At 44.1% G+C, this 19,494-nt stretch overlaps 1 protein-coding gene across 1 annotated transcript in view; it reads right to left on the bottom strand.

Moving 5' to 3' along the window:
- The window catches only part of CLRN1 (clarin 1), a 39,955-nt gene that overhangs the window by 1,445 nt on the left and 19,016 nt on the right, over positions 1 to 19,494 (bottom strand). The window contains exon 2 of the mRNA XM_019439594.2: positions 12,358 to 12,537. Coding sequence (XP_019295139.1) covers positions 12,358 to 12,537 — 180 coding nt within the window. The remainder of the gene's footprint in view (positions 1 to 12,357; positions 12,538 to 19,494) is intronic.

The raw sequence follows: 19,494 nt of genomic DNA, 5'->3' as shown, positions 1-19,494 counted from the left end.
CCAAGTGATGGGCGGGGGCCTGAGTTATGTCCGTGAGCAAAGAAGATTTGGTGGAGGTGGGGAGGGTAGAATCTAGCTGATGTCACGAAGACTGGGAGATGTTCCTCTCTGTGTGATGAGTGGGCTGAATGGCTGGCTGGGCACCTTCAAAGCACAATGGTGGGATCCGGCTACAAAGCAGCCACTGCTGTGATGTGACTTTAAGAGAACAAATTTCTCTGTACTTCACAGACCATGCAGAAAAAATTCCAGCCATGCAGCCCCCTTATGAAAGGGCCTAGGGCTTCCTTCAGAAGAGTTCCATGACCTCTCCCTCAGAAGGGCTCCTCTCTCCTCCAGCTCCCACCTGGCCACGGCTGCCCAGAGGAGTCCCTGAGCAAAGGGAGCCATACATAAAGCATTGAGGCGACAGTATCTGTTCTCCTTGTGTCTAACAAAACTCGGGATTTTTACCTGGGTGTGTGTGGCTGCCTTGAATAAAGGCCTCACTGTTTGGTTGAGGGGGGTGGGGTGAGGGCAGGAAAGTTTCCTTGAAGTATGCATGTATCAGATGGCTGCCCTGTCTTCTCCCCCTTCCTCCTTCCTGTAGCTGAAATATGGATGCAATGGCTGGAGCTCCAGCAGACATTTTGGACCAGGTGGCCTCAGAAATGGAAGCCATGTAGTATAGAAAAACAAGAATGGAGGAGTATGGATTTCAGACACCTGGAGCTACCAGGTGAACCTAGACTTCAAACTCTAGGTTTTTATGTGGAAGAAAAATAAATATCTATTTCGTTTAATCCACTATTATTATTTTTCCCTCATGTACTACTCATTGGTAGCCTAATCTAATCTTAAAGGTGCAGCTGTGGTGTGGGTGATCTCCCTGCAGGACAGGGGCACTCCATACTGAGTGGTGCCTGGAAGTTCTGAGAGGCCCTCTCCCTGAAGATGGAGAATGGGAGACCCCCAGATGGGTGGGTGGCACAGAGGACAGAAGCAGGTGGCAAGTGGATAGCAAGGTGCCCAGGCCTTCCACAGCTAGTGTTGCATCCCAGGCCACCTCAGTGGGGGTCGAGTTAATAGGAGACTTGCTGAGATGGTCTTCTAACTTGGGTCAAACCAGTTTGGATTCGGACCCTAATTCCTCCACTTACTCTGTGAAATTAGGCAATTTTAATCTCCAAGTCTCAATTTTCTCATCTCTAAAATGTGAATAATGGAGATGATGCACGATTAGCACTTGTCATTAGAATTGACACACATAAATGCTTACTAATCAGTAGCTATTCCTACACTTTTTATGTACTCTTTTCATCTTGCAAGTCCTTACCACAATCCCTTACCCCCCACCCCCACCCCACCACACCCCAAAAAACCCTGTTTCAGATAAGCCACCCAAAAGAGTATAGTACAGGCTCTTGTTCCTCCAAATACTCTCCCATTATGTTTATGACTCCTTTAGATGGGGTAAGTGCTTTTTGCCCTTCAGTTACAGTTTATTCAGATACCCTGGGAGCAGCAATATACTGGCTTCAGTACCCATTCATTAATTCACTCATTCATTGATTCCACTTGGCGTGCTATGTGCCAAGCTCAGGGATAATGGTGGATATGTAAACGTTAAAGAAAATACATATGGTTTCTGCTCTGAGAATAGAATAGGGTAGGGAACACACATAAGACAATTGTAAACCGATTTCAGTGAGTGTAAGAGCAAGGGAGGTACAGGTGGCTATTACTGAGAGGGTGGGCAGCATCGTGGAAGGTTCCTTGGAAGTAGCTGTAGGAAAAGTTAGCTGAGCAAAGGGAGGCTGGACCGGTGTGGGGAGTGGTCTGGACATGAGGAGCTATAATGCAAATGATGGCCCCCATTCCTTTTCCAAAGGTCGGGTTTGCATTGGGATCGAGGTAGAGACAGGATCTTGTGGGAGTAAGAGGTGAAGGGTGGGGTGAGCAGGGAAGGAGCTATCCCATTTCTTTCATTTTAGAATTTTGCATAGGGCTGACCCATCCGCTTGATCATCATCGTAATATACCCCCAAATAATCAAATGATGCAGTTCTCTTGAAACTTCACTTCTCGCCAGCCTCAGCGCAGTAGTTGAGAGTATTCCTTTGTAAAATTCGTCAGCCTATTTTTGTATTCGGAGCTTAAAACCAGAGCTCTCCCCTGGCAAAATCGTATTATTCCTTTCTTGTTAGATCCAACAAAAAGGCTGCAATGCTGTTTTCTCTTTATCTTTCATTTGAAAATTGTGGAGAAAATGCCATTGCTTTTACCAGAAGAACTTTCTTTGTCTGAGGAGATGGTGAATTTCAGACAGAAGCGAAACACTGTTATTTCCTTCCTGCTTGAAAGGAAAATTCAAGCTAGGTTTCCTTTTTGAGTTGTTAAATATTTTAGAGGTATTACTTTGTTAGGGAGACAGCATCATAGTGAGACTGCATTTCAAATTCCTGAAGTAAAGGTTGCTTGGGGTATCTTAAGACTCGCAGCCTTTCACCATAGCTAATCATCCAAGCGTGCAAGCTCCCAAAACAGAGCGCACGGTCCAGTAGTTGAGAGGATGGTCTGAGATTCTGTTCTGGATTCTGGAGTTGACCATGGGGTCAACTTTGTCATTTCAGAGTCGGAGCACAATAACCTCGCTTGAATTTTTGCCAACCCTGTGACTGTGAAGAGATGTGAAGGGAAACAACTTACTGTGATGTTAGGGTATCTTTGCTTCTCTCTGTCCATGGCTCTAAAAGAGATGTGGGACCAAGGATAACTACAACCTATGGACCAAAAGATACACATGAAACGTATCTTCTCTTTGTGGCCTGGATGCCAGGCACACGGGGAGAGGTGTGTAAGGGATGGGGGTGATGGTGGGAATAGGGCTTAGCACTTTTCCAATATGGCCCTTAGTCCCCAGCAAGGGGGCTCCTTGCTCTGGGTCCCACATTTAGAGGGTGCTGCTCTCTCTCTTCTAGAAAGACCCTTCCTCACCCTCCGGTGAGGGTCAATGGGATGAGCCCATCTTGAGTCCCTCACCCACATTCTAGCTCGTGCTCCTGGGACCTGGGACTTCCCTCCCCAAACAGCCCTGAGTGCATTTCCAGGGCTGCATGGGTATCTGTCTTCTTTGGAGCAGTCGCTCTAAGGGCAGACTTTGTGGCTGGTGTTGCACAGCCCTGAGGCCCGAAGATGGCCAAGGAACAGCTACTGTGAGGGTGCAGTCAGAGCTCAGATACACAGTAGAGTGTACACGTGGGGCCCTTTGCAGTGTGGATAGAACCAAGCAAGAGGAGGGAAGTGGACAGACAGAGGCCAGGTCTTCTCTGTCACCGCATTCAGGTCCAGAATTTTAAATGTGAATGTGGCCTTCCAGGTCCTTATGGAGAGGTGTTGTCAAGGCAGAAGGATAGAGCATGTCTCATTGAATAGTTTATTAGCTTATGACTTTCAAATGTTCAGACATGTGGTATGTGGACTGTCATTAATAGTCTTGCTCAAGGCCTCACAAATGTTAGGATCAGGCCTGCGTGCTTCCTTCTTCCTTTTCCCAGCTATCCATGTTCCCCAGGAGTCCAAACTCAGCTAGGGCCCTTTGCACAGATGCCTCACGTGTTTGTCTGACCAACACTGCTCCTGTTCATGAGGAAGGTTCGAGTACATTAGATGTAGGAAAGCCTGCCAAGACGTGCTCCAGCTAGAATTTGGGACATAACCAGGCACAGGACCCACGTTTTGCTGTCATGCGTCTTACCCAGAGACCAGCCATTTTCCTTTATGTGTTTGATTGCCCTGCCATCTGGCTGGTACTGTAATATTTATTTCCCCCTTTAATGACTGATTACTGAGTTAATCCCTGACTGAAAAGGATAGCTGAGTTATAGAGCTGTCACACAATGAATTACCAGTCAATTAACAAACATTTGTAATGTGCTAGACATTGCACACTCATGACTGTCCTCTGGCAGCTCTCTGGGACTGCAGAGCTGGACGCCTCTCTCCTCCAGTCCTTACAATATAGGGAGCAAAGGTCACGGCCAACAAGAGAGCTGCCTCTTCGTCCCTGGCTGATCGTGAGGGTGACTATGCCATGATGGGTGAGAACAGCCTGCCAGGATCTCTGTGAGTCCAGGGTACCGTGGGCTTCAGGGGAAATGTGTCCTCAAAGGTGAAAAAAAAAAAAAAAAAAAAAAGCTCTGATACATTCTCCTATTATCACTAAGATTGTATTGTGGGAAATAATAAATTAGAATTTCAATTCCATTTAAAGTAATGGCCAACATTTCCAGAAAGCTAGCACGTCATCTTTAAGCTCTCTTACAGATGACAAATACTAGAGGCATTCCATTGCCTCTGCAGAATGATAAATTGATAATTTCCTTCTTTAAGGAGTCTTGAAAGATGATAAATGGAGGTGGAAAAGCCACAGCTTTGCAGGTGTAGGTACTAATTTTCTGTGAAATTATGCAATCTCAGTAGAAAGCCAGTTATCAAAGGTGAGGTCTCCAGCAATAATTTCCTCCGCAAATGAAAATGGTTCTGTCTTCACCCTGCTGTAGAGACCAGTGGCTGCTATCTAGAAAAGGGACAGCAGGACAAGTAAAACAAGTTAATACCTAAGAGTAGATTTTGAGGTCTTGATCGGGAGAAATTTGGTCACGTGTTTCCAAAGAGAAGGTGTGGATGAAAGAACACCACCAGTTAGGTTCAGCTTTTTCTCCTCATCTCCTGTACTAGAGAATTGAAGAACCCACATCTAACTTAAGTTTTACAAATGTCATGTCAGTAGAGCAGTGATTTGTGCAAAGAAGAAATGATCTAAAAACGCGACCTTTTTTCTAATTTGAACTGACTCTCAGAAAAGGAGAATATCCTTTGTTTTAGAAAATACACAGAGCTACTTCTGCTCTATTCATTTATTCAACAAATATTTGTTGGGTGCCTACTGCAGCGTTCTGGGCCCTGGGGATACAGCCCTGGATGAGCCGACAGAAATCCCTGTCTTCATGGAGCTGTCAGTGGTGGAGACAGTGGAGAAAAGGCAATAACAAGATAAGCGAGGACATTCTGTCACTTAGAGTGTGATTTGCACTAACGGGAATAAAATAAAGCAGGGAAGGGGGTGGCCAGGGAGGCCTCAGGGAGAAGATGATGTTTTAGTGCCTCTTGAAGAAAGTCAAGGAATGAGAAAGGTAAGTGAAGGGAAGAGCATTTTGGGGTAAGGGAACAGTGTGCGCAGAGGACCCGGGCGGTTTGGGCAGAGAGAGGCAGAGAGCCATGCAGAGAGGAGTAAGAGGTGAGCCGTGTGTGGGGGCAGGGGCTGGCGGGGTCCTGGGGTAGGCGCATCAAGTGGTGCTTTAGAGGTCATAGCAAGGACTTGCGCTGAGACTCTAAAACAAACAGGAAAACACACTTGCGTGTTCTGAATAGGAAGGGAGTCTGCGTTTGTGATAGAACAAGATTGAACATCTCCTTGCACAAGGTCATGGCCGTTTCCAGCACCCTCGACATGAGTAACCTGGAGTGCAATCCTGTCACTGCCCTGCTGCCACCGGCACCTCAAATCAGAATCTCTGGTCCTTTGCCATCACGGGCTGGCTAATACTACTTCTTTCCTTTTGTGGCCTCCTTCCTAAAGTCTATGCTGAGAAGCCAGTAGAATACTGTCGTTTTGCCGACTTTTCCTACCACAGTCCCGTCCTTCAGCTTTGCTCAGGCTCGGCGGCTTTGATGCCTGGATATCCCTGTATCTCCCTTCTCAGACTTTAGATAACAGCTCCTCCATAAGGACTGAAGTGGAAACAAGACCCGGAGAGTTTCTGACCACAGTTACAGAATAATATGTCCTAGACATATTACAGAGGCCAGGATATTTGGAGTACTGAAATTGATATGTAATGTAAGCCTTCATCTATTTTTGTACTGCTCTTTATTTTCCTGTCTGTGTGTTTCATGTGTGACTGTGCTTGTTTATGTTCCATGCCATAGTTGTAATTATCATAATTAATTAGGCCCGTATCAGGAACATCTCCCTTTTAAAGGAAGGCAGCCATTGTATTTGTTTGCCTTGCTTGGTATAACTCCTAACATGATACTGTGTGTAAGAGAAGATGTAATAAATACAATTTGCAATAAGCCCACATTTTGGAGGTTTTCACCACCTCCAAAAGGCCTGAGCCAATACCTCTCATATCACCTTCAGAGAGTATTCACTAAACTATCTAGAATGTTCTATGCATGATCCATGGAAAGTCCTCTACCTGTCCTCTTCTCTTCTCCTTGCAGATCTGGGACTATGCCATCAACTGGGAAACTTCTAGAATGCAGTATAGAAAGGCAGACACTCATGTATCAGTGCCCCAGTGTGCAACTGTGGATCCAGTCGCTTCCATGCCCAGCCACTTCTTCTTTGGCTCCCTCTCTTTCTCTACCTCCCTAATTTGTGTACATTTCTCTCTCTCTTTCTCTCTCCCACTGTATTAGAAACCTGGAGGGAAGTGTTTTCGACCCTGTTTTCCCCATTCTGCCTTCCCCTCCCATTTACTCTCCCATTTATGCTTCCACAGAGCTCACTGTTCAGCAATACTCTTGAAACACCCCCGTCTTATAGCCTCACGGACATCATGACCTCCTGGTTTTCCTTCCTCCCCTCTAGACACACCTAGTCAGTGTCCTTTGCCGGCCACTCCTCCTCAACCCAAAAGTGAACTGATGGTGTTCTTCGGGGATTGGTCCTAGGCCAATTTTTCTCTATCTACATTCTCTCCCCAGATGATCTCATCCATTTCCATTGCTTTAAATAATATCTATATCCTGACAACTCCTAAATTTATGTCTTTTGTCTAGACCTCTTCTCTGAGCTCCAGACTCATATATCCCACTGGCTACTTGCCATCTCTACTCACATACCTCCTAGGGTCTCAAACTTGACATGCCCCAAATAGAACATTGATTTCTAGTGCTAAGCTCCTCCTTCCACATCTTTCTTGCCCTGAACTCTAAGTCTATTCCTCCCCTTGTCTTATTCGTCTTGGTAAATGCCACCACTGTCGACTTGCTTCAGCCACCGGCAAAAGGCTTTACTTTTGGATCTACTTTCAAAATGTTTTTAGAATCCATTCATCTCTCTCCATGTCCAAGGCAATATAGCCTAGTCTTTCACCAGACATTTCTTAAAAGGTAAATCAGCAACCTCATGTCTCCTTAAACTCTTTCACAAGTTTCTCAATGTAATTAGAATCAATTCTGAAAGATTTACCCTGGCTGACTTTTGAGGTCTGACATTAACTGCCATCAACAGGTCTTGATAATAATGTTGGTGTTTTTTGTTTTTTGTTTTTTCTCTCATTTCTCCCTCGTTACTTACCCCTAGCCACCTGGGCCTTCTTTCAGTTCCCACAGCAAGCCGACCTCTTTCCTTAGAGTCTTCACAAGTGCTTTCTCCTCTCCTTGGGAAAGTCTCTGAGGGTCCTCAGCTCCTTTGAATCCTTAGAACTACTTGCTGCCCAGTGCATCAAAGCCCCATCCCTTCTTTCTTTCCATTCTCTATTATAGCAGCATGTTGATCACCCTTACGGGATTGAGTGTCATCTCTAATTGCTTATGTACGCTTTTGTTTGATTCTTCTGCTAGACTGTAGGTTCCACGAAAGTAGGACTGTGTGTACCTGATTGGTTGTGGCATCACCAGTTCCTATTATGATGGCCGGCACGTAGTGGGCATTCAGTCAGGGTTTGTTAAATAAGGGACACGTATGCACCTAAATCAGTGGTTCTCAACACTGGTCACGCATTAGAATTACCTGAGAGAGATTTATAAAAACACCTGTACCCAGGCCCCACCCCCAGAGACCCTAATTTAATTAATGTAGCACGGGGCCTGGCATCAGCACTTTTAGGGAGTTTTCTGAGTGATTTTAATGTATAGTCCAGAAAGAGAATCACTGCCCAAAATGAACTAAGGGAACCCATTGAGGTATTACTGAAATCCTAACTTGGGGAATGGTTTCTCAAATCTAGTTTATAACTGACAAGATGAGAAAGAGCACGTGAACTACGTTGCCTGTGTTTCATGAACAGTGATGGTGGACAGAGATGCTACATGAAGAGGGCTGAGGAATAAGATGAACCAAACTGGAAGCCATAAGTAGTAGAAGGAGCGTCTGGTCCGAGAGGGCGATGGGCTATCAGACCATAGCATGAGCAAGCGCTGGTGCCTGAAACCTTTGGTGGCCTAATCCAAAGGTTTGTTCTCTTTCCTTCTCTGTCTCCAGGGTCTGGCATGCGTGCTGGGACACATGAGGAAAGGCTCATAGCTCCGTTACCCCGGCAGTGTGGAAGGAAGACCTCTTCTCCTTCCTTCTCCCGTATCTTCATGCCTCAGGATGCCAAGCCTTGGGTCCCCATCCAACAAGGGAGTAGACAGATCCAAATATATCGGTACAAGGAAAGGGAGCATCTTGGGGAACCCAGGGCAGAGTGGGAGAAGAAGAGAAAGGAGGTCTGAGGAGGAAGAAATTTTCTCTGCTGACTATGAGGAGGCCTGCCTGGACAGAGAAACAGGGGAGGAGACTCAGTGGAAAAGAGCTGCTCTTCCCCACACCCCCCACTGCCGGCCAGCAGAGGGGTTTTTAATGGAGTGTGACTCACACGGGAACAAAATGACTTCCTAACACAGGCTGTCCCCTCTTTGTGTTTTTATCTGTTGGCTCATAGTTAGAGTGTTTGTGATAAGACCGTAATCCCCGTCCTTCCACGATGAGGGTTTAGAGCTGGGATCTCCATGAATATTATAACTTCGGATAAGCATTTCCAAAACTCCAGGGGCTTCTGCTTACTGTATGTATATTGAAGCTGAATGAGGTAGTCTGCGATTCAAGAGTGATCTGTTTACCCCCAAAGGTCACAAACCATCAGTCCATTTGACCCTGACACGTGTTTTGTTTTAAAAAGTGATGGAAAGTTTTGCTATTTAAAAATACGGATTGGGGGCTTTAAAAAGCAGACGATGTGCAAAACACCTGTCCTTTACCTTCTGCAAGACAGATCTGGAGCTAGCTCCTTCTTCCCCTTCCTCCCCGTCTCTTCCTTCCCTCATCCACAAACCTTTATTGAGGGCCTGCTTTTGCAACAAGTTCAAAGATAAATAAGATATAATGTAAGCGCAGGGTCTGTGTGTTGCCGCATATATTTCTGTGCTCAGGTTTTCTTCGCATCAGACTTGGCCAAGGGCCGAGATAAGATCTGGGACTTGGATTAAATGCTGCATTCTCGGAGTCATCTCGCTTTTCAAATACCGTTAGTTTGGTCGTCCGTTAGAACTGTCAAATAATTTGTCTTCCAAATGGGCTGCTCTTCTGAATTCCGTTCAGAGGCTGGAGTGCGAGATGGCTGTGCCAGTTAATAAGCTGCCGTGTCTGGGCTTCATACGAGCCTTTTCTCTGCTTTGTGATGCTGGGTCAAGACTCCCCCGTCTCTAGTCTGCCTTGTCAGCTGCTTCCCGTTATGCTCTGTCAACAGACAGCTGTGGGGAGGGGACACGAGCGGGACGGAGCACTGGGGGACTTCCCAGGCCCCTCGACCCTCCCAGAGCGGCTGCGGGTGTCCCCCGACACTGTCATCTCCTCAGAGGGCTGAGACCAAGCGCCCCGGCCTCTCTCAAGCCGCCAGGTTCTGGTAACTCCAGACTGTTCTTCAGATCTTTAAGCCCTGGGAATGGTGGCTGCTTTCTGAGAGCGCCGTCTCAGAGTTACCCCAGGGGCTCCTTTCTGTGCTGCTGGTCCTCTGACACCTGTGCAATCAGTCCCTGACGGCCCTGGTCCCCAAGAGCTTGCAGCAGAATCACCTGAGAGGCTTGTTGAACACATTGCTGGGCACACTCCTCCCCCTCCAGAGTTCCCGGTGCAGGGGCAGGTCTGGGGTGGGGATTTGCTTTTCTATCAAGTTCCCAGGTAAGGAAAGGCTCCTGGCCTGGGGACCCCACTCTAAGAACCACTGCTGAACATTATGTTCCCTCCGGGAAAATAGCGCGTGTTCTGTTTTCTGGCTAGCCTCTGATTGATTTAATGGCCTTCACTAAAATAGCACACCACCCAGATCTACCAGTTTGGTTTGTGCTGGGGGAGCACGGAGGTAAAGCCGACATCCACTTCTCACTTGGCCCTACCTGTGAGATTACATCACTCTGTCGGTCTTTCTGTCCCCACCCTGCCCCTGTGTGCTTGCTCCTCTGCCCTGATCTCGAGGCCCTCAGTCTTCCTTTACATATCTCACCCCGTCTCTCCCCGGCCCTTTTCCTCTGCCTCTGTGGGCCTGCTCTGCTAATCCCATCCATTTGAATTCCGATTTCTCTAACGGGTACTAAGTGCCCCAGCTAACACCTCCTTCTGGGTTTGATGTTTCAAGTCCACAAACATGTACTGAAGTGTTTACTGTGCGCACAGCCTCACGCTGGACGCCCTTGCTGGAGATGCCAGGATGAGAAAGACTGATCTCTGCCGCCTTAGGGTCACTGTTGCTGCACAGTTTAGAACTGTGCTATCTGCTGGTGAAAGACGTGGGGAAAATATTAGCAGAACCCCCACAAGAGAGAGAACTGCTGTGGTTAAGTGAATTATTTGATTAGCAAGATGTGGATGAGGCAAGACTCTGAGATGGGCGCTCAAGTACCAATGGAGAGAGGCTGAGGTGTTGTTGCAAGGTGACTGAGCCCCTGTTAACCACAAGGCTCTGCTTCATAGAGAAGGAGCTTTGCAGGTTTGTGGCCAGAGTTGATTTGTGCTAGGGGAAGGGAGCCGTGTCCAGACAAAGAAGGGCCTGGGGCCTGCCGACAGTTAAAGGGCAACGTCAGGGAAGGAAACAGTCTAATGGGGATTTTTTTTTATCTTTATTTACTTATTATTTTTTTAAATGTTTATTTATTTTTGAGAGAGAGCGAGCGCGCACGCGCGCGCTGCGCGCGAGAGAGAGACAGAGACAGAGACAAAGCACGAGTGGGGGAGGGGCAGAGAGCAAGGGAGACAGAATCTGAAGCAAGCTCCAGGCTCTGAGCTGTCAGCACAGAGCCGGATGAGGCACTCGAACCCACAAAATGGGAGATCATGACCTGAGCCGAAGTCAAACGCTCAACCGACTGAGCCACCCAGGCACCCACCCCTATTTATTTATTTTTGAGAGAGAGAGAGAGTGAGCATGAGCAGAAGACAGAGAATCCCAAGCAGGCTCTGCCCTGTCAGCACAGAGCCCAACGTGGGGCTCGAATTCCCAAACCGTGAGATCATGACCTGAGTCAAAATCAAGTCAGATGCCTAACCAACTGAGCCACCCAGGGACCCCTCTAACAGGGATTTTCAATCCACTGTTGGCTGGTGTGAGTTGTAACCTCACATCTCTACATGGAATCATTAACAGAACTATGGATGCTTCCTGGGACTATGACAAAGTACTACGTCTTCTTACAAGTCTGAAATGTGGTGAAATGAGAGGCCTTCCATAGAAACGCTACATACGAGTTATGTATACATTTTTTATTTTCTCATCTTTCTCTTCTCCTTGTAACTATATCCTAAGCACCCTGAGGCACTACCTTGAGTTTGTATTCTTTTCCATCCGCCTTGGTTATTGAGTAGGACATGTTTATTGATGAACTGATTGCTGAGTTTAGAGTTTATTTTTTTCCCAGATACACACGTCGTTAGGCTACACCAAGTACCTAAAGGCTTGAATATTACAACTCATGTGGGCAGAACACTGGCCCTTCACTTCTTTTGCATGATTTGTATTTATTTTTCTGATTATGACCTGAGATCAAGACCTGAGCTGAGATCAAGAGTCAGACACTCAACCAACTGAGCCACCCGGGTGCTCCTGTTTTTCTGATTGTGAATAAATAAATGCACATTATTGAACATTTGGAAACATTAAAAGGCATGAGAGAAAGTGAAAACCACACATAATTTCCCTGCTCAGAGGTAACTACCGCAAATATAATGGTCTCTCTCTCTCTTTCTGTGTATCTGTATGGAGGCTAGAGAGAGTATATGTACAATATATATATACTCCTATATATTGTCCATATTTATATACAGTTATAAAATCTTATACACTGTTTTATTCACTTTTGATACAAGCATGCATCCTTTTGATTACATCTTCAAAATGTGATTTAATGTCACCATCGTTTATTCATACAGAGTATCAAAATGCGTATCTCAAATTTCCCATTGTTGGATAATTATATTTTTCTCTACTTTCATAATCATACATAAGACTACAGTGGACATCCATCTATATGTACTATAACTCTACATTTAGGTAGACCTGTCTTTTGACACACTGGAAGGCACATTTGTCTTCAGAAGGAGAATTTTGTACCCACCTGACATGAAGCTCAAAAGATACAACCCTAGTGGGCCATGAAGGGTTTCAAAGGGCTTGCCAAAAGCATTATACATGAAGAAGGCCGTTCCCACCATGGTTAAAACAACCAGGATCGTGGAGAAGAGAATGACGTTGACGTGGATGCTCAAGGGGATCACTTTGAGCAAATCTGGGAAAACTAAAGATAAAACAAAGATTAGAAGAACTTTCATTAGTGATAGTCTGCAAATGTAATTTCAGAAATTAAATCCTTCTTCTTTTTAACCTCAAAAATCACTAAAATCCTTCCGATGAATACATTCTCACTTACTAATTTACAAGGGATTTAGAAAAAGGTTTAAACACAGGATTATTTTCTAGAACTCACCAGTAGAGACCAACAAAGAGGAGAGTTGAAGGAATTTTTTCTACCCTTGGTCATATGTAATTATTTGAATAAACAAGTGCTGGCTTTACAACCAGAAACTGTGCATGTTGATGACCAAACTTTTAATGACATTTCTCAGTAGACATTTTTTTTTTTTTTAATCCATCTTGAAATGACATTTTTGGTTTGGGAATATCTGGGGGAGTTCAAACATCAGGAAGTATTTCTATTTCTTTTACTACCAAAAAAGAAAAAATTGTTTCTAGTCCACACCAAGATTAAAAAATGGGGTATTTTCAGTCAACTTCAATATTTTCATGTAGTACAAGCTGTGGGAAAATAATTTCTGGTGATACGAGAAATATTTTCCATTTAGAAAACATGCCAAATCTATTTCTAGATTTTGTGTTCAGGGCAAGTTTTTCTTGTTTGCAGAGGAAATGAAATACTTTATAAATGTAGGGTTTCTCTTATCTGATGTGGCATCAGTATGCTCAGCATCAGCAAACCTGGCGAGACCAATCTGGGGAAGTTTAGTGCAGCCCATTTAAGTTTCCCCAACATTTATCAAGTGCTTTCTTAATTTATTTACTGAGCACCTAATATGTGCCAGGCATTGTTCTGGCTGCTGGAAAGAGAGCCATAAAATAAGATAGGCAGGGTCCCCATTGTCTTATGGAGATTATAACCTAATGGGAGTAAACAGATAATTAACAAGTAAACAAACAAATGTGATAGCTTATCTCCAAAGATGGCTGCCATCAATTCCTTCTCTCCTTCTACATACATGTCACTTCTCCTTTAAGAGGTAGAATTCATTCCTCAATTCCCTTGAACCTGGGCTGGCCTGTGACTGCTTTGGCCACCTGAATATGGCAGAACTACAGCGTGCGAATTCCAGGCCTAGCCTATATAAGAAGACCAGCTGTTCCTTTTTTTTTTTTTTTCTCTTGGAGGCTTGAGCTGTTTTGCAGGAAGTCCAAGTTACTCTGCTAGAGAAAAAGGCAACCCAGAGGAGCACCAGACATGGGAGGGAAGAGTCTTGGATGTCCAACCCAGAAAAACCTCTAGATGACTCCAGCCCCAGGTGCTATTTAATTGCAACCCAATCAAGCACTGCCAAACTGAACTAATAAATTTTTGTTTTAAGCCCCTGAGCTTTGGGAGGCTATTATGCAATGGTAACAATAAGACACTTTCAGATAGTAGTGCTAATGCTATAAAGAAATGAAACAAGGTAATGGAATTTTGAGTGGTTGAGTGAAAGGGTGTGGGTGGTCAGCAGAGTTATACCTGAGCTGGCATCTGAATGCTGAGAAGGAAGTGGCTATAATAAGATCTGGGGAAGAACATTCCAGGGAGAAAGACCACTGGGGCAGCAATGAACCTGGCAAGCAAGAGGGGGCAGAAGTGAGATTGCTAGGTTGGGATCAGATTGTTGCACCTGCTGGGTCTTAGTCTCCTGACCATGTGACCATGGTAAGGCGTGGGCTTTTAATTCTAAATTCATTAGGAAGCCACTGGGAGGGGAGAGGGGTTAAATGAGAGAGTGGCACAATCTCCTTCACGTCACTCTGGCTGCTGATTAGTGTGTATAAGGGGGTAGGGGGAGGAAAGAAGGCAAATGTGGAGGCAGGGAGACTCCAGGGCAGGGAGTGTTCGCAGTAGCAAGAGGCAGGAGGCTGGCCTAAGGTATAGCAGCTGGGGGTGGTGACAGGTTATCAGATTTGGAGTATATCTTGGAGATAGAAGATAGGACTTGTCGAAAGAAAGGACTCAAGGATAAGCAGCCGAATAAATGGTGATGCTATTAACTGACATAGACAAGGAGAAGGTGTGGGTTTGGGCATGGGAGTGGGAAATAAGGCAGAAGTCCTGTTTAAAATATGCAATTAGAGGTGCCAAATAGGATTCATGTGTCTGGAGGTCTGGGGAGAAGGTGGAGGTATTTAGGGAGGTGAAACCAAGGGGGAGGAAGCAAAGTGCTTAGGGCATGCAATTTAAGGGGATAATCACTCTCCGGGGCTAACCCTGCACTTTCATGAGCCTGAGAGTGAATGTCTCCTTAAATTTTATGACTAGGGGCCTCCACGGCCTCGCCCTGGTATTTAAAACCAGAGGAATGGCTATCACCTGCAGAGAAACTGTAGTTAGAGAAGGGCAGGGCCCTGGGACTCCCCTACATTTCCCTGCACAAGAGAGAGGAGAAATCAGCCAAGGAGACTGAGAAAGAGAGCTTGTGACTTAGGAACAAATCCATGGATGGGATGGCAGAGAAGCCAAGGGAAGAAAATGGTCCAAACAATGATGTGAATCTATAAGGACAGGTATTAGGGTGCCTGGGTGGCTCAGCTGGTTGAGGGTCCGACTCTTGATTTTGGCTCAGGGCATGATACCAGGGTCGTGGGATCAAGCCCTGCGTTGGGCTCTGTGCTGAATGTGGAACCTGCTTGAGATTCTCTCCCTCTTCCGCTGCCCTGCTTGCACATGCTCTCTCTCAATTTAAAAAAGAACAGATATGGAGTTATTATCAAAGTATGTTAGATGGAAAAAACAAATAGAAGTGTGCACCATTCTATCATTTGGGAAAAAGCCAAAGGGGAATGTATATAATAACAAATAATTTAAGTGCTTACCTGATTTAATTCTTTCAATATACCACCTGCCACAGGAGAAAACTAGAGCTCAGGGGTGTGGTAACATACCCAAGATTTATACTTAGTAAGTGGTGGAGATTCAAACTCTTGTCCTCACTGTAAGTCACCACGCTACAGTAGCTTCAGGGCCAGGCATGCTTATCCACACTATTTCTAGAAGGCTACACATGAAACTGGTAACATTGCTTCTGGAGAAAGAGACTGAGGGATATTTCATTATGAAACTCTTGGATTTGTTTCTTTTTTACTTCTTTGGAAGCCTTTTATATTTAGTGAAAACCTAAATAGTAGATAGATAAAGACAGAAAACTGTGTTCTAGATTAAGGGAGACTTCAGAGACTTGTTGCTAAATACAATGTATGGATATTGTTTGTGATTTGAACAAACACTTTATAAAAGTCACTTTTGAGATAACCGGAGAAAATTGAACACGGACTGGGTATTAGGTAATATTACGTTACTATCATTGATTTTGTTGTTTGTGTTAATGGTGTTGCGGTTGTACCTTTGAAAGTCCTCATCATTTAGAAACGATATGGGTGAGATAGGTTGATAGAGTACAACAATTCCTCATGTGCGTGGCATAGTGGCAATATGGATGTTAAAGTTCACGGGTGTTCGCTGGTCCACCCTGCCCTGTGTTCTAGGGGCACACAGTGAACCAGCTAGCCTTATTCTGCGGATGCCCTGCCCTCCTGAGCCTGCAACTGCTGAGACCGCACAATCGATCCAACCTGCTGTGCTTAGCTCGATCAGCTGTTGATTTGCTGTTTACTAGCAGTTATCAAAAAATCTGCCTCCATCTACCTACCCTTTAAACGAGGTGGCAACCTCCTTGTCTCAGATAGGGTAGCTAGGTGAAGCCTGTCGGCTTGTTACCCAAATGAAACAAAGGCTGAAAGAAGTTGCGCTGATTTGCCCCCTGGAAAGAAAAGCTAGGAGCTAAAATAAATTGTCACATGGAGCATTCTAATTCTTATGAAGTCTCTTACAATTTCCACCCTTGTGAGAAAAGTCACCCAGCAGGGCACTAATCCCTGCAAGTTACACAGTTATTTACATTTTCTCAGGTTTCTGTTTTTGATGAAAATTCCCTGAGTCTGTAACAATCGGCCAGAACTCTGGTAACATCGTTCCATTTCACACTAACGTTCACAGGACTTTTGCGGGGCTGAAGCTGAGAGCAGACGTTCAAATAAATACCGGGAGGTGTCACTTCAGCGAGATTGGATACTGTGTATCTAGGAGGTAGGTATGTTTGGTCTTTCCTTCCTTTTAGGTTTGGGATTGTAACACAGACAAAGGATTTGAACGTTTTGATCTGTGGAGGGGCTGTCATTAAATCCAGCCCAAGTCACTTCTGGCCTCCAGAAATTACTTAATTAGCTTTTGCAAGTGAAAGGGAGTTACTTATTAAAGCCCGCAGCTGATGCCACATTAGTACTGCAGGCTTGTACTCAGAATCACTCTCCTTGTCCTTCGTTCTCTTCTCACGGACTTCCTCCACTCTGTGCGCGAGTCCATGTGCCTGCCTCTCCCCATCTTCAGACCACCCCAGCCCCCAAGTGCCCTTCTTCTCCGTTATTTCATCACCGAACTTCCTCAAAAAGCAATACATGAGTAGTACCAACAGGACTAAAACTAACAACCAAAAGTTACATAGCATTTGCTATGTTCCAGGTACTTTACCTATATTGCATAAATTAGAAACTTAAATGTTTTAATCCTTACAACATAAATTGAAGCATAACTCAGGCAACAGATGTTGCCAACAGACATTGGCGAGGATGCGGAGAAAGAGGATCTCTTTTGCCCTGCTGGTGGGCATGCAAACTGGGGCAGCCACTCTGGAAAACAGTATGGGGTGCCTCAAAAAACTAAAAATAGAACTACCCTATGACCCAGCAATTGCACTACTAGGCGTTTATCCAAGGGATACAGGTGTGCTGTTTCAAAGGGACACGCGCACCCCAGTGTTTATAGCAGCACTATTGACAGTAGCCGAGGTAAGGAAAGAGCCCAAATGTCCACAGATGGATGAATGGATAAAGAAAATGTGGTATATATATATATGCATGCATATATTATATTTATACTATATATATATATAATATATATATATTATATATATATATGTATAATGGAGTATTACTCAGCTGTCAAAAAGAATGAAATCTTTCCATCTGCAACTATGTGGATGGTACTAGAGGGCATTATGCTAAGCGAAATTAGAGAAAGACAAATATCATATGACTTCACTCATATGAGGACTTTAAGACACAGAACAGATGAACACAAGGGAAGGGAAGCAAAAATAATATAAAAACAGGGAGGGGGACAAAACAGAAGAGACTCATAAATATGGAGAACAAACTGAGGGTTACTGGAGGGGTTGTGGGAGGAGGGATGGGCTAAATGGGTAAGGGGCATTAAGGAATCTACTCCCGAAATCATTGTTGCACTATATGCTAACTTGGATATAAATTAAAAATAATAATAAATAAATAATGACCTAATGGGGAAAAAAAGCAAAGCCACTAATTTGAAAAGAAAAAAATTTAATAAATTGAAGCATAGATGAGAGATCTAAATCTTTTAATTGTCACAACATAAAACATAAATGAGGGAGACTTAAGTCTTACAACAGCATAAGGAAGGTGCCATTTTATTCTCAATGTATAGACTTAAAAAACAAAAAAACCCTGAGGCACAAAGAAGTAAACTAGCCCAGTCAGGGGCATCTGTGCCTTTGCTTTTAACCCTCCTTGCTATTTTTTAGATTAAAGTAAAATTAACACAGTAAAGAATTCTCCCCTTTCACTGTATACTTCTGTGAATTTTGATAAACTCATTCTGTCATGTAACCACCACCACAATCAATATATAGAACAATTTCACCATTCCAAGAACTTCCCCATTTCTCCTTTATAGTCCACCTGCCCCCACTCCCCACCCCCTTGTGCTGTATGTGTAACTTTGTAAAAGCTGCCAATTGTTGTCCAGAGTGGCTGTGTCATTTCACAACCTTCCCACCAGCAAAGTATGAGTCCCAGCCTTCTGCATTCTTGCTGGCACTTGGCAGCTTTTTAAAACTGTAGCCATTAAATAGGTGTGTCATTTACCTCATTGTAGTTTTACTTAGCATTTTCCAAATGACTAATGATACTGAGCATCATTCTGTGAGTTTATTTGCCTTCTGTATATCTCTTTTTGGTGAAGTGTCTCTTTATATCTTTTGTGCATTTTTTATTGGATTGTTTCTTATTACTGAGTTCTGAGAATTCTTTATGCATGCTGGATACAAGGCCTTTATCAGATAAGTAATTCACAAATATTTTCTCTAAGTACGTGGCTTGTCTGTTCATTCTCTTATCAGTGCCTTTTGAAAAGCAGTTCTGATTTTTATGAGTTCTAGTTTATCAATTGTTTTTCTTTTATGTATCATGTTTTGGATGTCAAATCTAAGAAGTCTTTGCCTCATGCAAGGTCACAAGTATTTTCTCCTATGTTTTTCTTCTAGACATTTTTTAGTTTTAGGTTCACATTTAAGTCTGTGATCCATTTTGAGTTATTTTTTGTATATGGTCATGGTTAAATTTGTTTGTTTGTTTGTTTTGGCATATGGGTATCCAATAGTTTCAGTCCTTAAAAGGCTGAACATAGACTTAACATATGACCCAGCAATCCTATTTCTAGATATTTGTCTAAGAGAATTAAAAGCATATGTCTACACAAAAATCTGTACGGAGATGTTTATAGTGGCGTCATTAATATTTGCCAAAAATTGGAAACATCTTAAATATCGATCAACTGGTGAATGGATAAACAAGCTTTGGCCTGTCCACAGAATAGCATACTTCTTAGTAATACAAAGGAATGGACTATTGCTGCATTCAATAACACGGATGGATCTGAAATGCATTATGCTAACTGAAATTAACTACACTCAAAAGGCTGCATGTTGTATGATTCCATACACGTGACATTCTGGAAATAGCAAGATGATAAGGACAACACACAGATCAGGTTTTGCCCAAGGTTGGCAGTGAGAGAGGTTGGCAGTGAGAGAGGAGATTGACCACGAAGGGGGGCACAAGGGTAATTTGGTGA

The sequence above is a fragment of the Panthera pardus genome, unplaced genomic scaffold, assembly GCF_024362965.1.
Source record: "Panthera pardus isolate Hobbes unplaced genomic scaffold, ASM2436296v1 HiC_scaffold_16, whole genome shotgun sequence".
Taxonomy (NCBI): Eukaryota; Metazoa; Chordata; class Mammalia; order Carnivora; family Felidae; genus Panthera; species Panthera pardus.
Note: the sequence above shows the minus strand (reverse complement) of the source record. Positions and strands in the feature narration are given on the sequence as shown.